The 15881-nt window shown below is 38.8% G+C and overlaps 2 protein-coding genes across 2 annotated transcripts; one reads left to right on the forward strand and one right to left on the reverse strand.

Annotated features, from left to right (window-relative positions):
• Positions 1-2373: 2373 nt before the first annotated feature.
• On the reverse strand, positions 2374-12749 carry spats2 (spermatogenesis associated serine rich 2). Its single transcript, XM_062458990.1, has 13 exons — positions 12606-12749; positions 10458-10704; positions 9442-9521; positions 9192-9300; positions 8815-8864; positions 7736-7958; positions 7414-7599; positions 7167-7302; positions 6614-6672; positions 5848-5957; positions 5659-5761; positions 5321-5463; positions 2374-5217 (listed from the first exon to the last, which is right to left on the reverse strand). The coding sequence occupies exons 2-13, from the start codon at positions 10480-10482 to the stop codon at positions 4954-4956; spliced, it is 1488 nt and encodes a 495-aa protein (XP_062314974.1). The 5' UTR covers positions 10483-10704; positions 12606-12749; the 3' UTR covers positions 2374-4953.
• Positions 12750-13594: 845 nt separating this feature from the next.
• On the forward strand, positions 13595-15841 carry pym1 (PYM homolog 1, exon junction complex associated factor). Its single transcript, XM_062458997.1, has 3 exons — positions 13595-13744; positions 14470-14563; positions 14748-15841. The coding sequence occupies exons 1-3, from the start codon at positions 13714-13716 to the stop codon at positions 15256-15258; spliced, it is 636 nt and encodes a 211-aa protein (XP_062314981.1). The 5' UTR covers positions 13595-13713; the 3' UTR covers positions 15259-15841.
• The last annotated feature ends 40 nt before the right edge of the window (positions 15842-15881 follow it).

Below are 15881 nucleotides of genomic sequence, written 5' to 3' on the forward strand. Positions count from 1 at the left end.
TCAATACACAGAAAACATCTGTCTTGCCTTCCAAAGTGGGACACTCATCCAGAAATGTAGCCATTTTCCTATGATAAAAATCAGCAGCTTTGGGGACTTTTCCCTGGTTCCATGTAATCAGGGAAGTCTTAACTTGTATTGAGACTCTTGCCTGTGAATAATGGATTTTGACATTGCATTGGAGCATTGACAGTATTTAATGCATCTTGTTTGCCTTGAATAGTGAACAACAACCATTTTCCTCGTTAAAATGTAATGTCAATTTGTGTAAAATGATCTGCTGAACCTCTGCTGAAACTGATGAGCCTGTGATATTTCCTGTTTTGAGTTTCCTCTGTTACTATCAAATGGCCAGTCAAGTTTTTCCTGTGTACATATTTGCATCATCTTTGAGGTCTTGTTTGAACCCTCTGAACTTTCATTGTCCAACGGTTTCATCTCTGTTGCATCACTGCCTGTGTATTCTCAAAAGTAGATTTCAGGAGATTATTAGTTCTGGTGTGAATACTGAACTACTTGTGCTAAAAAACACTATTAGTTTAGAATGACCAGGCTTAGTTTTGAAAGATTGTGCCAGCTAATGTGACTTATTCTCAACACTATCAGATTAGTATTCACATTCATTTTTTGTATTTGAAAAGTTGACTTCTTTAACAGGTATTCCAGATTCTCTGAAACAGCAGGACCCCTGGGTAAAATGTCTCTGTCTAGGAGTTTGGAACGACAATCCATTCAATTTAGTTCAAGGGATACATTTTCATTTTCATCAAAACAATGAAAGTTATACTACAATATAATGTTATTGTACTTTTATTCAAACAACCGATATGCCACGGTAACAAGCAATCGTTGTGTCTGGATAGACTGACTGTCAGGGTCTCCAGACCTGGAGGAGTTCATAACTGGGTCAACAGCATCCTCTGGTGACCATATATGGTAACATAGTTGTGTTAATGCGCAAGCAACATATCAGATCTCAGAGCGCTCTATTGAGAGTTGTTGTAATTAACATTTTCTTTAGAAAGTCTAAACAGACAATTTCCAATTTCCATTGAAATAAAATTTAAAAATAATCCACAGGATGGAATTATATTTGAGCTATGAGTTATAATCCATCGTTTGACAGGGTTCCTGCATGTTTCAGGAAGTCAATTTAAGACCTTTTTAAGACCACAAAGATTGAAATTTAAGACATACACGACGCATTACCAAAAAAATATTCAAATCAAAGAAATTCTGAAAAATACTTTTTATTTCAATGAATTCAATAATTGAAAAAGCCTTAATCTAATTTACAGATTACAAAGGCACAGCAACTAATGTGATTACAAAGCAATCACATTAGTAACCTAACTTAATTTCATTCAGCACTAGGTACTATGGGTGGGGGGAAAAATCGATTCACATATGAATCTCGATTCAGTTTTCTAGCGATTCACAATACATTTTCATGTAAGCATATATTGAATCGTAATTCCATTGTGACTCGATTTTTTATCGAATAGTGACCCCAAGAATCGAATCATGAGGTACCAAAAGATTCCCACCCCTAATAGACAGTAAACTGTACATTTCTGTTTAATATTTAACCGTGTTGCAGGAATAAATAAGTCTATTCAAGAGAAGTCTACCTTTCGTCATTGTATTTTGTGAACAGTTCTTAGAAATCCTTCAGCAAACTTTCACTTGTTTTGTAAGTATGATTATAAGGCAGAGTATTCTGTTTTATAACTTGGCATTAGCAGAAACAAAACGTAAATCTTCCTTTGGCATTTAGTAGTGTCATAAGGGCAATTACAACGTCTTGTAGAAAGTAACTTTGCAGGAAATCTCTGTGGCTCAGTGGGTAAGCATGTGTACCATTGAGTCTTCTGCCATACATGGTACCCCTGGTTCAAATCTAACTCAAACCAATTGATAATTTAACTGATATCAGTTAAGTAATATATATATGTTAACGCAACAGAGTGCAAATTATACAATGATAATCGGGGGGTCATCTTCTCCAGGGCGTAAAGTAATATTTACAATTACAGGTAAGAACGATATATAAATGTATTGACCACCCTGACCTATTGTTTTTACCTCTTTTGGAGGGGTCTTAGTCTTAGTTAGGGGGTCAACAATTTTTTCTTCAAACCCTGGACTCTAGAGCTCCGCTTTGTAGGCTACGACTCAATTTTTTGCTACTTTATAATAATTTCTGATTCAAATGAATGGGTCGTTATCCAGTTCTGCAGAAGCCTGCTTATGACCATTCATTTGAATCAGGTGTGTTGGAGCAGGGAAACATCTAAAACATGCAGGACAGTGGTTCCAGGGTTGGGAACCACTGGATTAGAACATGTACAACAGAAACAAGACACAAATATATATTGCAAACATTATTTTATTTATAGTAAATGAAAAGTGTGCCATTCATGTGTAGGAGACAAGGGGCAGAGGAGAGAAAGAGTCCAAGTGCTGCTTGTAATGAAATGGGTAGGAGGGTGGGGGAGATGTCTTTGGTCCATATTTGGTGGAAGGTGTGAATGATTTAGAGGGATACAAGAGAAGGCACTTGAGTTAACAGATTTGACATTGAGAAAAAGGACATACATCTTAGACAGGAAGAAATGGACTCATCTAGAGGTAAATCCTATGCTCAACATGAATATCATACATAGTGCCCCTTGTGAGCACACCACAATTATATAACTACTATGTACAAGGTAGATTCAGAAAAGTAAAACGAACATGGGAGAGGATAGAGAAATGCACTACTCTAATCCACAATATAATTACAAGTTATTTTACAGGCCAAGTATGTAAAAAAGGCAGCAACTCAGACAAAAATGATCTCTTTGGCGATAACCTATATCCCCATAGATGGAATGTAGAAAAAAAGCTAGCTTTGAAATGGTTAATCAAAAAATGTGTGTGTGAGGGGGGGGGGGGGGATATAACTGATTAGTGATATCCCAAGTAGAAATACACAAGGGGAGGCTAAATCAAACAGGCCCAGCATCTGAGAAACAACACATAACCATATGATTCTGGGGAAAACCACCAGCTTTCTGTATCAATGAAAAATGCTCTGTAGTGCATGCATCTCCAGGAACAAGTAGTGGGAATAAGACTAACAGTGCAGAACTGAAATGATGCTAAACCTACAAACAGGGTGTGTACAACTTGGCATTATTAAAAGTACAGGAACATTTCAGTCATTTCTGGTCCAATACTTTTGGCCCCTTTCCAAAAATGTGATGAATTATCAAACTTGAACTGTCAAAACTATAATCCTACAAAAAGATCACAGCAGTAGTAATACCCATGTACTTTAACATAAGTCACAGCGACTACATATTGATTGGTTGCACACAATTCTTTGCAGCTAAACAGCACTTCTTTCAAAGATAAGCAGATGTTGCATCACTAGGGATCACTGTAGAAGAAGCGTTGGTGAAGTATTTCACTTGATTTTGTTCAGATGTAATTGAAATTCAAGGAAATTCAATCCATGCATCAGTCACCTCAGTTTTACAACTGCCCGAACCTGGTCAGCTTGAAAAGTTCTTAAATCGGTCTGAAAAATAATTTCAGATTGATCACATTTTCACCCTATACAATAAGTGTAAAGTGAACAAACCGTATCAAAAAGGGGAAGTAAAAAAATTCTTAACATCACAACTAATAACCACACGACTGTCAGCTTTAAGTGATATAATCTTACAAAAGTGTGTTTGTGATGTCGACATCTGTGTGTCTAGGAAGGCAAAGGTGAAGTTACTCTGTGATAGAAGGCAAGCATGTTAAATGTGTGTTGTTTGAGTGTGTATGATCCTATATGTACGAAACATCTAAATGTAAATCTGTGTCGATGTATTAAGTCCAAATTGAGGTTGTGGGAAGCGTCATTTGTTCTCAAACTTTTAACTTAAAAAGTGATGTGTAAGAATATGTATCTAATTAAATTAGCTCTCCCTTGATGATACAACAATAGAGAAAAGGCAAGAACAATGACACATAACATGGAGACAGACAGGGAAAGCTATATCACTGCCCTAAGGCAACATTAGGATGACCACAGATCACCTAGTAATTAATTATTGATTAAGCCATCCCAACAAATAAAGGTAAGGTAGAGACTGTGAAGGCAACTGTATTGAACTCCCTTACTGAAAGCCATTTGATATGTCTATGTTTTTAAATAAAGTTTAGATAGTTTGTAGTGTTGATTCATGACACGTCAGCCAGTGACCAAAATTCCCATAAATGCTAGAGCTACTACCAGTGTTTTTTTTTTGTTTTTTTTTTTTAAACTAATTTAATAAAGGAACCGAACTGGTTAGATTGGTCTGAGCAAAACAATAAAAATAATATATATATAACAAATACAATCAAAACTGTTATGCAAACAGTGTCTGAGCTCAATTGAACTTCAGAAACCTCTGAAGTAGCAAGAAAGACTAGGACCAAACAGAATCTATGGAGAAAATGAATTCATATCTAAATTAATATCCCCAAAATAAAAGTAAAACCATTGTATATTGGCCTGTATACACATACTAATGATGTATAACAATAGTCTAAATTACTAAAACTACTACTATATTGGCCGTGGGAAAACTATTACTCCCTACAGATTCCATCTGGGCATACACAACCAACACAGAGGCTGATAATAGCAACCATTCACAAAAGGGTAGATGGGAAGCTGCTACATCAAAAGGCATGAGAACTTTTGCTTTATCTACTACCAAATAAAGATATTACATAACCAAGGTGCTCTTCAAGTTCGGAGGATGAATTAGATTTACCTACAGGTGGCACTACAGCTCAACTGACAAACATGTAAACTTGTATTTTATTCTTCATTAACTGGAGTTAGTAGGGGAGGGTCAGGAAGCGGGTCATTGAGGGTCGAGTGTGAGGGTTAGTAGAGGGTCTGGACTAGGCAAAAAGGTTTCTGTGTCAGGGGATGTGTGTTCGTGGAGGCCTTTGTGGTAGCCCATTGTGAGAGGGGCTTTCTTGGTGGTAGGAAGATGTTGTGGAGTGAGATGGAACTCCTGTGGTGTTAGAAGCGGTAGAGGTGTGGGCTGTAGAGCCGGCACCATCACCCTGTCCCCGATTACCCTGGTATCTGTAGTTTGAGCGGTTGGGGTTTCGGTCATGATAGGCACCACCGTTATACCGTGGACCAGCGTGGTAGACCTGGCGCCTGTTACCTTGGAAAATCTGAAAATACAGAAAAAAAGAAAGTTAAAACTGATTCACATGCACTACAGTATGTTCATAATATAGAGACAGCTTTATAGGTTAAGGTTGCCTTCACTGTCACCTGTTTGATTGGGTGAATAGGGTGATTACTGGAACTCTGAGACTGGGAGAGGGACAGGGTTTCCTGGGATCCTGGGCTAGTGATGGAGGAGGAGGTGGAGCTACAGCGGGAACGGTTAGAGTAGCCTGTCTGAGGGTGGTACACTGTAAGGAAAAGGAGTCAAGACAGTCCCTCCATTTATTTTGGTAAAGGTCAGAGTGCAAATACAAACTGAAGACAGGAGACCTTCTTTATGCATAGAATAAAACAGCTGTAGCCTCTACTTGCAGGTATATTGCCTCCTGCGTGTAGAGGATGTTATGCACATAGAACTTCACAGAAATGTAAGAATGTCGTACCTGATCCAAATTCTGTAATGCTCAACTTCAGGGGCTCAAGCTCAAATGTAAACTTCACGGCCTTTCCCAGGTCCTCATCATACTTGCGTTCACTCACAAAGTGCTGAAACCGACAGATGTGACCGTGCACAATTAACCCACAGACATTTGCATTTTGATAACTGACAAACCATAAAGTAGCAAACATACCTTAATGTCTGCACGCAGTTCCGTCAACTGGTCCTCAGACATGGATGCTGATTGATCAGTTAGCCTGCGGAGTTCCTCTGCTCTCTTTTGACGGCCGTCCAAGATGGCCACTGAAAGATATGCATAGAAAGCTCTTAAACTGAGAACTGAAATTCTCGTAAAAATACGGGTCTACATTTTTTCTGATGCTGTACATCACATTTATACAAAACAAACTCCCCGTCCCAAGAAAGAACATGATGTGTGTATTAGTTGCTGCTGAGTCAACTGGCAAAGTGAAAAGCTGTCCCAAGAACAGGAAGGAAATAATAAGAAATATCACATGCATCAACAGAAGTTGAAGCATTAGATGAGATAAGGGAAACGTCTGTTGAATTTGGAGGAATGCTGAATTTGGTATCGTTAAAGAACTTCTCCCCCACACACCTCAGACAAAGACAGCATTGGGCCTCCCTTGACACCTGACACTATTCACTTTTCTCAGACCTAGAACACACAAAACTCTACACTGGGAAGATAGGATAAGGGAATGCCCTACTTCAGGAAATATGCAGTCTTGCACTGTCATGTTTCACTACAATGAAGACAGGCAATAACCTTGAGGACACACCTACACATTTGAGGAATGCTCATCCTCCATGTTCAATGAGGTGGATGTAACTTCATATAGCCATACAAATGCTTCATCCTGAGGAAACTGAAAAACAACCTAATCCCAAAAGGGGAGTTTCAATGGGTTCAGTCTACGCTTAAGTGTTATACTTACTAGCTTCTGCTTTCACCTTGTCCATCTCTGACAACAGAGTTACTTCTCTGTCCATGAGACTAGAGAGAGAAACAAATGAGGACTGAGAATCAGATAAAGATGTTTTTCACAGGGTCAAAATGGTTGTTTACATTGAAGATAAGTTATACCTTGTACTTTGACTGCAAAGAAACCGCATTAGCAATACACATTACTATGCCATTGCTTAACAAATTAAGCAGGCCAGGCCAAGCTGTTTAGTTATTTAAAATTATCACAAACACTCATCAGTCATATTCAAAGCCACCTATGTCTAAGTTTTGTAAACTGATTTTTTCATAAAACACAGCCCTCTTGTAATCGCCTATTGTACTCTAGTGCAGAGGTGAGCAAAATGTACTTTGATTCTTTGATGGACACTGGACCCTTTGAAAGAACTTCAATAACTGCTCAGATAAACATTCTGCCTGATAGGCATGTCAAGTTGGTTTGTGTGTATATAATTTTTTTATGCAGGTTATTTTAATATAACCTGCATCTAATTCATAAACTGATATAATAAAATAATATGTACCAGCTTTGGAGTTCAGCAAATGTGTGCTTCATCCTCTTGATGGAGGAGTCCATCTCCTCCTTGACCACCACCCTGTAACGTGTGAGCGAGGCTGTGCATCTCTGCAGGTCCTTCATGGAGCGGTCGATGTTGGGAGCTGGGAATCAAAGATCAGGGTCAGAATTGACACAAAGATTACTGCACACAATCTTTTACAGGAGATGACGTGTATCAAGGGTATCAGGGAACAAAAGTCTGGCAGACAAACCGATCTTCCGTGCAGCAGATGATCCCTGTTGGCTCTCGTAAGTGGGGAGCTTGGAGGAGGGGGCTGAGGAATGAGAGTTTGAGCCTGGTCTGTGACGGAACTTGCTGCCTCGAGGACCCTGGTGGTTTCTCCATCCTTGCTGAGACGTAGGGGTTGAGGGGCTACTTAGACTCTCGGCTTCAGCACCTACAAATAGACAATGCCATGTAGGATAGATCTGTTCAGATGGACTAAAGCAGGGCTTAAAACAACTTTAAATTATAAAATAATCCAAACACAGGCATTCCCATTGTGCCAAAATGTCCACCATTAAAACAAATACCAGTGGTTTCTGAAGTAGCTGGTTCAGAGTCCAGCTCGGCTGCATCCAGGGAAGCAGAGTCCAACTGCTCGCTCAGAGAGTCTATCGAGTCACCGTCAAGCACTGAGCCATTGGCATGGAAACCATTCACAGCCTCCTTGGTCTCGGCGGGTGCTGTAGCCTCGGCTGGAGCAACCTCAGCTGAAGGCTCTGCCTGGGGCTTGGGCTTCTTTTTCTTCTTAGGCTGAAAATTGACCATTTTAAGTGTGGAAGAAATTGGGATTTCCTGTGTGCTTACACTAATCACTAATCAATAGAACTAGTCATTGGATACTAGTTAGTACGTTTATCATGTAAGCTTGCTATTAATAACAGTATATTGTGTCTATGTGTCAGGTTAATAGATGTTCGGGGTCAGGAGAAAGTACTGGCTAAACGGTCCTTGTCATGACTACAAGGAGAGCTCCAACTATGAACTCTCTGGTGTGAGAGTTGTCATGTGTTGGGAGCAGTGAATCTTTATCTCTGAGACTGTTGTAACGTCATTCCTGCCTGACTGTCACAATCTATGTTTACATTCTTGTGCCCTATAAAAGATGGTCCTCCGGCTTTCAGAGCTGAGAGAGACATGATTGAGACCTAAGCCTGGTGTTGTGTGGTCATTTATTGTCAGAGGTCTGGTTTTCTCTCCCAATCTGCAGATTGATAAATATGTATTAAAATCCAGAACTTAACTGAACTTAGTCACTCCGTTTATGAAGAGACGGACAAAACACTTTCTTCATCATAAGTGAAAAGGATTCATTGTCATGACATCCAATTACTTTTTAAGATCAGAGTGCTGAAAATATGGAGCTATTTTCCATGTCCCTGGATGAGTGCCTTTGCCTTTTGAGAAACTGACTGAAAACGGAATTTCCAAACTTTGGAAATCCTCCAAAATTGAAATAATACTTAGTTGAAAGCAATAAGAGTTCAATTACATTCCATACCATTAGATTCCATTTCAATCTGTGAAATACAATTTAAAATCTAGAATGACTACATTCCCTATTCCTAATGAAACCAGACATGACATGAGTCACATGACAGATACGCACCTTCTTTTTACCAGTGACGTTCCACTCTTTCAGAATCTCAGCTGCGTTGCCTGAGGGGAACATGTGAAGAATGCTGCCTTAATCACAGCAAATATGTGTCATGTATGGATATTACCTTTTTTCTTGGGTACAAGCTACATGTCTTGAGAATCAATATTCTATCTGAATGGCCTGAAGTGTAAAAATCATGTAGGCAGCACCTTTGATTTACAATAATTAAACCTTTAACTTTGACATGCTAACCCATTTTACTTCTGACGCACAGCATGTATAAAAATAGGTAGCCTGCACAATAGAACACGTAAATAGGAAGGTGTTCACCAAACACACAGGTTTAGCTTGAGTCATACATTCATTCAAGACTGGAATCTCCATACCTTCTAAAAAAGCTTGGACGGCCTTATCAACACAGTTTTCAAAGTGCTGGAGGACCAGCACAATCTCATTGTTGCTTTTGTTGGGAACAACTGCCCTAACAGCACTGATCTGTGAAATATAGAGAAGTAGTTCAAATAACATACCCTTTGGGGGTAGCATATGGAAGTTAAACAATTATATTGTATCTACACAACTGTAAGCCACTAAAGAACCAACAGTGGAGCTTGCTTTGCATGTGATGCTGCTTACCTTTTCTTTCATTCTATCAAAAGTTCCTCCCTGGGACATGGCCATTTTGGAGTGTGTGTCAAAGACAACCCCAGAGGTATCTGGGAGGGAAGAAAAGGAAATGTCTCCAAGGACTCTTTGCAAAACTATTCAAATGCTGAGGCATGTCATCAGTAGCATCAAAACAGGAGGAGTGTTTCCTGGACTCAGATAAAACCTGCCTGAGAACACCTTACTGTAAGATCATACCTACTCTGTATAAGAAACTGCTATAGGGGCTTTACTGAAAATATTTCAATCCCAAAATACATGTGATGATATATTTATCATCACGTGTCTTATTTGTGTCTCCTTTGCATGTTCATAACACTTTGTTAAACATGTAGAAGTAATGAATACAGATAAAAGTATTGAATAAGTATTATAACCCTTTAATCTAGTCAGACCCAGTTAAAACAGTAAAACTACATTTTACAAAACATTCAAGATGGGGTGATTGTGGCATATACATTTCTATGGTTTGGTATTCAAATCTGACTGATCTGAATTACCCAAAACCTAAATAGAATTTGAGCCGGTAATAACTGATATGGTCTTAAAAAATAAATCAGTAAAGGCTGGGTTTATGCATCATAGGAAAGAGGAAACTGCCCTATATAAACTAAGCTTAATAAGATGAGAAGCAGCTGAGTCAAAACAAAAAAACATGTGGGGTGACCATCAGAATGCTTGAGGGCATTGCCTCATCATCACAAACCTCAGAGCTGAAACTATCAGCCATGCAGCAAATAAGACACAGAAGCCTTTTCATATGAAAAGTAAGATGGACTTGAGGTATCCCATTTGTAAGGTATTTGTATAGGTTTCCAATGTGGAATGCATTAGCCTAGTCACTAATTAGTTTAGGGTCCATCACTTGCCAAACAAAAAAATCAAGTTGTCAGCTTTCTAAGAACATTTATATACTTGCAACAATAGTATTATGATAAAGTACAGTACAAAAATAGCAAAACAATGTGACATTACAGAATACATACCCTTTTGGCTGTTTTTCTTGGCCATCTTGTATGTTAAGGTTATCCTAACAACTCCTCTGGGCACTCTCTAAATCTTCAGTTTTAACTAGTTCCTAATGGAGACTAAGTGTAGTAAATGTTCTCTTCAAATTCCCTCAGACAGGATGCCAAAAAAGCTTTACAAAGGCAGAGGGAGAGGTTGGAGCAGAAGGGGTCAAAAAAGGCTTCCTTCAGTTTGATTCAACTTTTCTTTCTTGTTCACACAGATCTGGGTAGAAAAAATGAATGGATGTAAGGGGGAATGAGAAAGGTGTATTGCTTGCTTCAGAAAAGAACATTTAAACAAGGTCTAGATGCAGAACACTTAAATTACAGAATTATGGTAATACTACAGTCAAATGATATTTCTAAAGGTCGTCAAGACTAAAATATGATGCTGGTCAGACTTTATAAATATGGCAACATAAGCCTAGGTTATTCACGTAACCATAAAATGGCAGTAATGTACTAGGCAAAACCCCACTTGCTCTGGTCACAAAACAAGTGATGAAAAACAGATTTTAATAAATGACTGTCTGGCAGTAGCACACTTTCCGACAATCTGTATTCAATAATGTTTTTGGCAGCAGTGCATTTTCAGTTTGGATAAAAAAGGCAACATGGCAAAAGTGCAGTTAATGTATTTCTTCAGTTCTAGAATTTGCTTGGAGCCAAATTAGTTTTGTTTTCCATCCAGTCCTTGAGAAGCTTGAACACCGCCTTCAGCAAACTGTACCCGTTTCAAGAGCCAGCTGTTTCCCGACTAAGGTTTCCCTTTCTGACCCAGTAGGCCACGAAAAGGAAACTTAAACTGTGCAAACCCACGCCCATGTCATTCTCTCTTCACATGTCACAGTCTTGCAAGGTGTGCAGCTACCACACCTTTGCACACGTCAAACACAGTAACAAGTGACGCCCGACTTTAAAGGTTTTACGCGTATACTGTATATGGAAACAATATGTTTATCAAGAAGGATGGTGCTTGTATATTCAGGTGCACCACATGTTGATTTAGGCAAAAGCTTGATTGGGGTTGGATTGGCGCAGTTGAAAACATTGAAAGATATTTCATTTGAAGATGAAAAAAGTTATGTGACGTGAGACCGAATTATTCTAGAGAGGCATTTTTGTTCATTCAGGCGTATAATAAAATATAATGACAGTGACAATGTACTAAAAACAAGGTTAATACTACTGCTCCCCTGAATCAATGCATTTAAGCAGCCAGTTTGCCCCACAACCGCAAAAGCAATTAATTCGTCTCATCTCATGAGGAATGTACGTTAACTAACAGCCAAGCTAACTAGAGGCTGCCATTATTTCTAACTAACCTAACTCTGCGTAGCCAGTAGTAGCTTACTAGAAATTGTTCTAGCAAACCCACACAAATGTTTAAATGAAAAAGAAAAGACTACTACATCATCTCAAGCCGAGAATTTTCCTATGCCTATCCGCAGTTCAATGGAACTGATCATTCCTAGCTCGCATATAACATCTCTGAGATGGCAGGAATGGCTGGCCTCGATTTGCAGTCACCCTGTGCTTGTCACTTAGCAACGCTTTGCTAGCTACACTTAATGTAGACCAGCTCTAGGGATCAACGTTCACAAAGTAGCTAAATAGGCAGCCAACCGTACCTTGTCCCAAACCAGTCAGCAAGCTAGCAAACATATGAGTCTATTCAAAAGTTAGTTAACTGTGTTATATAGCTTACAGTACCTGCTAGCTCTTTAATTACCTAAGGTTGGCCAGAAGCCGCTAGGTTTTGTGAATACAAAATTAGCTACTGTAGTCTAGCCTTGGTAGCCTAGCTACTTAGGCCAATTGTGTAGCGTTAGGTAGACAGTCAAGTATCTTATCTTGTGATATGTCTAGGACTAGGTAAACTGATTAACTTAATCTCTTTCAAGGAATACCTAACAAATCAGTTCAATTTATTGCACCGCAGCAAGCTACCGTAGAGTAGTAGCTAACTGGCTAATGTGTACTGCTGCAAAGCTAGCTTGCTATCTGACCAAGACATCAACGTTATTCGGGAAGCTGGTTAAATTACTGCAATATTAACTAACAATAAAACAAACCATCAGTCTAACAATTAATTACATTAATTTGAAACGTCCGTATCCTTACCTGGCTGTCTTCCAGACAACGATGGAAAGTCGTTTGACTGTGGACTCCAGTGTTTTCCTCAGTATGATCCTTTAAAACTCCACGTCGTCATTTCCGAGAGTAGTGTGGAGCTCGACAGATGTGACGCGTAGATTAGTCAGCTCAAGTGCCAGTAGGAATCGTTTTCAAAGAACACTTAAAATCATTCAAGTTGATAACGTTTTTTTTTCCTTCTCAAGATTTGTTGGGACACACTGCGTGGTTTGGTGGGCATTGTAGAATTTTAGTATCTACACTACTCTATTATTATTACATTTGTGATTGTTATAATCTTATAAATTCCAATAGCATGGTTTAGTCAGCACTTCCATTACAATTTCACAAAACGAATTTATTTTCGCCGTATCACAAACCAATGTCAAATCCACTTGCATTGTATGGCTCACCTCTGTTGGGTTGTATATTTAAACAGGCTATTTAAAATTCTGTCTTGCCCTAATTTTTCTCACGACTATAGATAATTGACAGGACTTCTATTACGTCAGAGGCTTAATTTCAATTTTATTGATATAGCACAATATTAAAACAACACCAGTCGATCGATGTGTTGTACAGTGTGTTCACAAAACCCCAGTTCTGATATAAGTCGGTATGCCGTTCCAAAGTTTAAGGTGAATTCGTCGTAAACATCACGATTATGGTGGTCATTTGAATTTCCTTTCTTTTGAGGCTTTTAACAAACCATAATTCACCACTGATAACATACTTGTAATTTTTTTTTAATTATGTATAGCGAAAATGAGTTTGACACATGAAAATGGAGGACATCCAATACCAACATGACCCAGGTCTGGCAAGCAAACTGACTGTATCGCTTTTGCCTAGTTTAATAAGCCTACAAACAGTACATTCCAACGAACGCATTTTGTTGGAAAGTTGATGGCACAAACATCAGCCTACATTACATTCTAACGGACGGTGGATGTCAACAATGGCAATGCGCAACTAGATGGTGAAGTGTTGTGGCAATACACTCCTGTACAGTAGATGGCGATCGCAACCCCTTTCAGTTGGATGCGATCTGCCAATCAAACTAAAGGAAAAAAGTCGTACACGCTACACGTCCAAGATGGCAACCCCCTATGTGACAGATGAATCTGGTAGGGCTACATATCAGACTTTCCTTGACGCAATTGTTCATTGAGTTGAACATATGCATATATGTAGAATTTAATGTGACATACTAGCAAGAGTTTAATTGTTGACGACCAGTGGTGGCTGGCTTGCTACGTAGACTAGCAGGAGATATTGCTACCTAGCTTACTTGCTACCGTTTTTTAAGGCAGCTTGCTAGGCTAGCTAGCTTAGTGATAACTTGCATTTTTTTGGATAAACAAACACTGAACAAATAGATTTAGTGGACCTGGAGATTAACTACATATTCAAATAATGTTCGTACAGTTATTTAATTGTAAAAACACTTTAGTTAACTAGTCAGTTGTGCTAGTAAATTAGTTGATGATGTAGCTAACCTAGTGCTAGCTTCATAGTTGGCTACTAGAAACGTTACTTTGATGAAACAACTCGTTCGTGTCCTGATTGTTCCATTGATTGACTAGTTAGATGGTTGGGTTAGCTACAATTGATGGGACTTGCATGATTGTTGGTAAACCTTAATGCATAGTTTTTCCCTCTCAAAACAAGTTGTATCTGTGATATACGCGCATGCATCCATTGCGGGTTGATAACTACAGCGATTTTGAATGAATAGCTGGGTGTGGGAGGCTTGCTTAGGGGAAATTATCAGAAGAATCAGTGTCAACCAGCGCGACACCTGTAGAGGGGAAAAATTGTCATACAGATCAAAAATAAATCTCTCATGCAGGGAAGTACATTGCTGCCACACAGCGTCCAGACGGAACCTGGAGGAAACCTCGGAAAGTAAAAGACGGATATGTCCCCCAGGAAGAGGTTCCTGTGTAAGTGGTTCATTCCAAGCAAGGACGATACTGCAGGCTGTTATTTTAACTTCTCTATTCAGCTTTATGAATACCTTTGGAATATTATGTGGTTTTCCTAGTATGACAGTGTTTATATTGAAGCATTCTCAATATTTTCACATCATGACAGTCTTTCTGCACTGGTCTGTTTCTGTGTTTTCAGCTATGAAAATAAATATGTTAAGTTCTTCAAGAGTAAGCCAGATCTACCACCAGGAATGAGTCCAGAGGACACACATCAGTCCAAACAACCACAACAGCCAAGGATCCCTGGAAGTGTGGACAGAGATAGTGAGATTATCGGGCTTTCCAAGACAGCCAAACGTAACATCAAACGCAAAGAGAAGCGCAAGCAACAGCAGGATGGTAATGTTGACGTGGGGACAGTGATAGATGCTGTTGAGAATATGGCAATATCGGAGGGTGATGATAATGAGAAGCCCTTGCAGAACACGCCATCCTCCCCTGCTGGGACTTCTGATGACCCCATAACAGCATTAACCGAGAAGGTTAAGAAGATCAAAAATCTAAAAAAGAAGCTGCGACAGATTGAGGATTTGCAGCAGAAAATGGACTCTGGTGAGATCAAGCAGCCCACAAAAGAGCAGCTGGAAAAGATGGGTAGGGCCAAAGTCTTACAGGATGAGCTGCAGCAGATTGAGAAGGATTCTTGAGAAATTGTCAAAAGGGATACTGTTGAAAACACAAACACCCAGGTCTAAAATAAAGGGACTTTTCCCTTGAAAATAGTCTGTTGTTTGTTATTCTTAGCCAGTCAACATGAACTCTGCAATTGGAATGTCAAGTGAAGATAATTCACTGCTCAAGTTATTTTCACAATACAGAATCACAGCACAGAGTAGATAATACTTTTATTTTTTTTATTGTACAAATAAGTGGAGATATCTGTATGAACCTGTTTTTTTTTAATGTTTTTTTTTATATAAACTTGGACTGACTCTTGGCACACAAGTACTTATAAAACAAATTGCCTGTGCATTGGTTATTGTGCACTTTCATTTTTATTTTATTTTTTTACATTAAACCGACTGTTGAGAAACTAACTTTAAATGTTCCATATTAGAGTTATGTATTAAAGATTCACATTTTAAATACCAGAGAACCTGATTTGGGCTGAATCTTAGTTTGATTTTAAAAGCTGTGTGATTGGATGGCTTGAAATGCAGATTAAATACTTTCATATTGAAGAACTCTGTAAGACATCTGGTTATTGCATTAAAACAGTATACTACAGGATTATTTATAAATGGTTGTCTTGTGGTTCACTAGAATCGTC

Source organism: Osmerus eperlanus, chromosome 4 (assembly GCF_963692335.1).
Source record: "Osmerus eperlanus chromosome 4, fOsmEpe2.1, whole genome shotgun sequence".
Lineage (NCBI taxonomy): Eukaryota > Metazoa > Chordata > Actinopteri > Osmeriformes > Osmeridae > Osmerus > Osmerus eperlanus.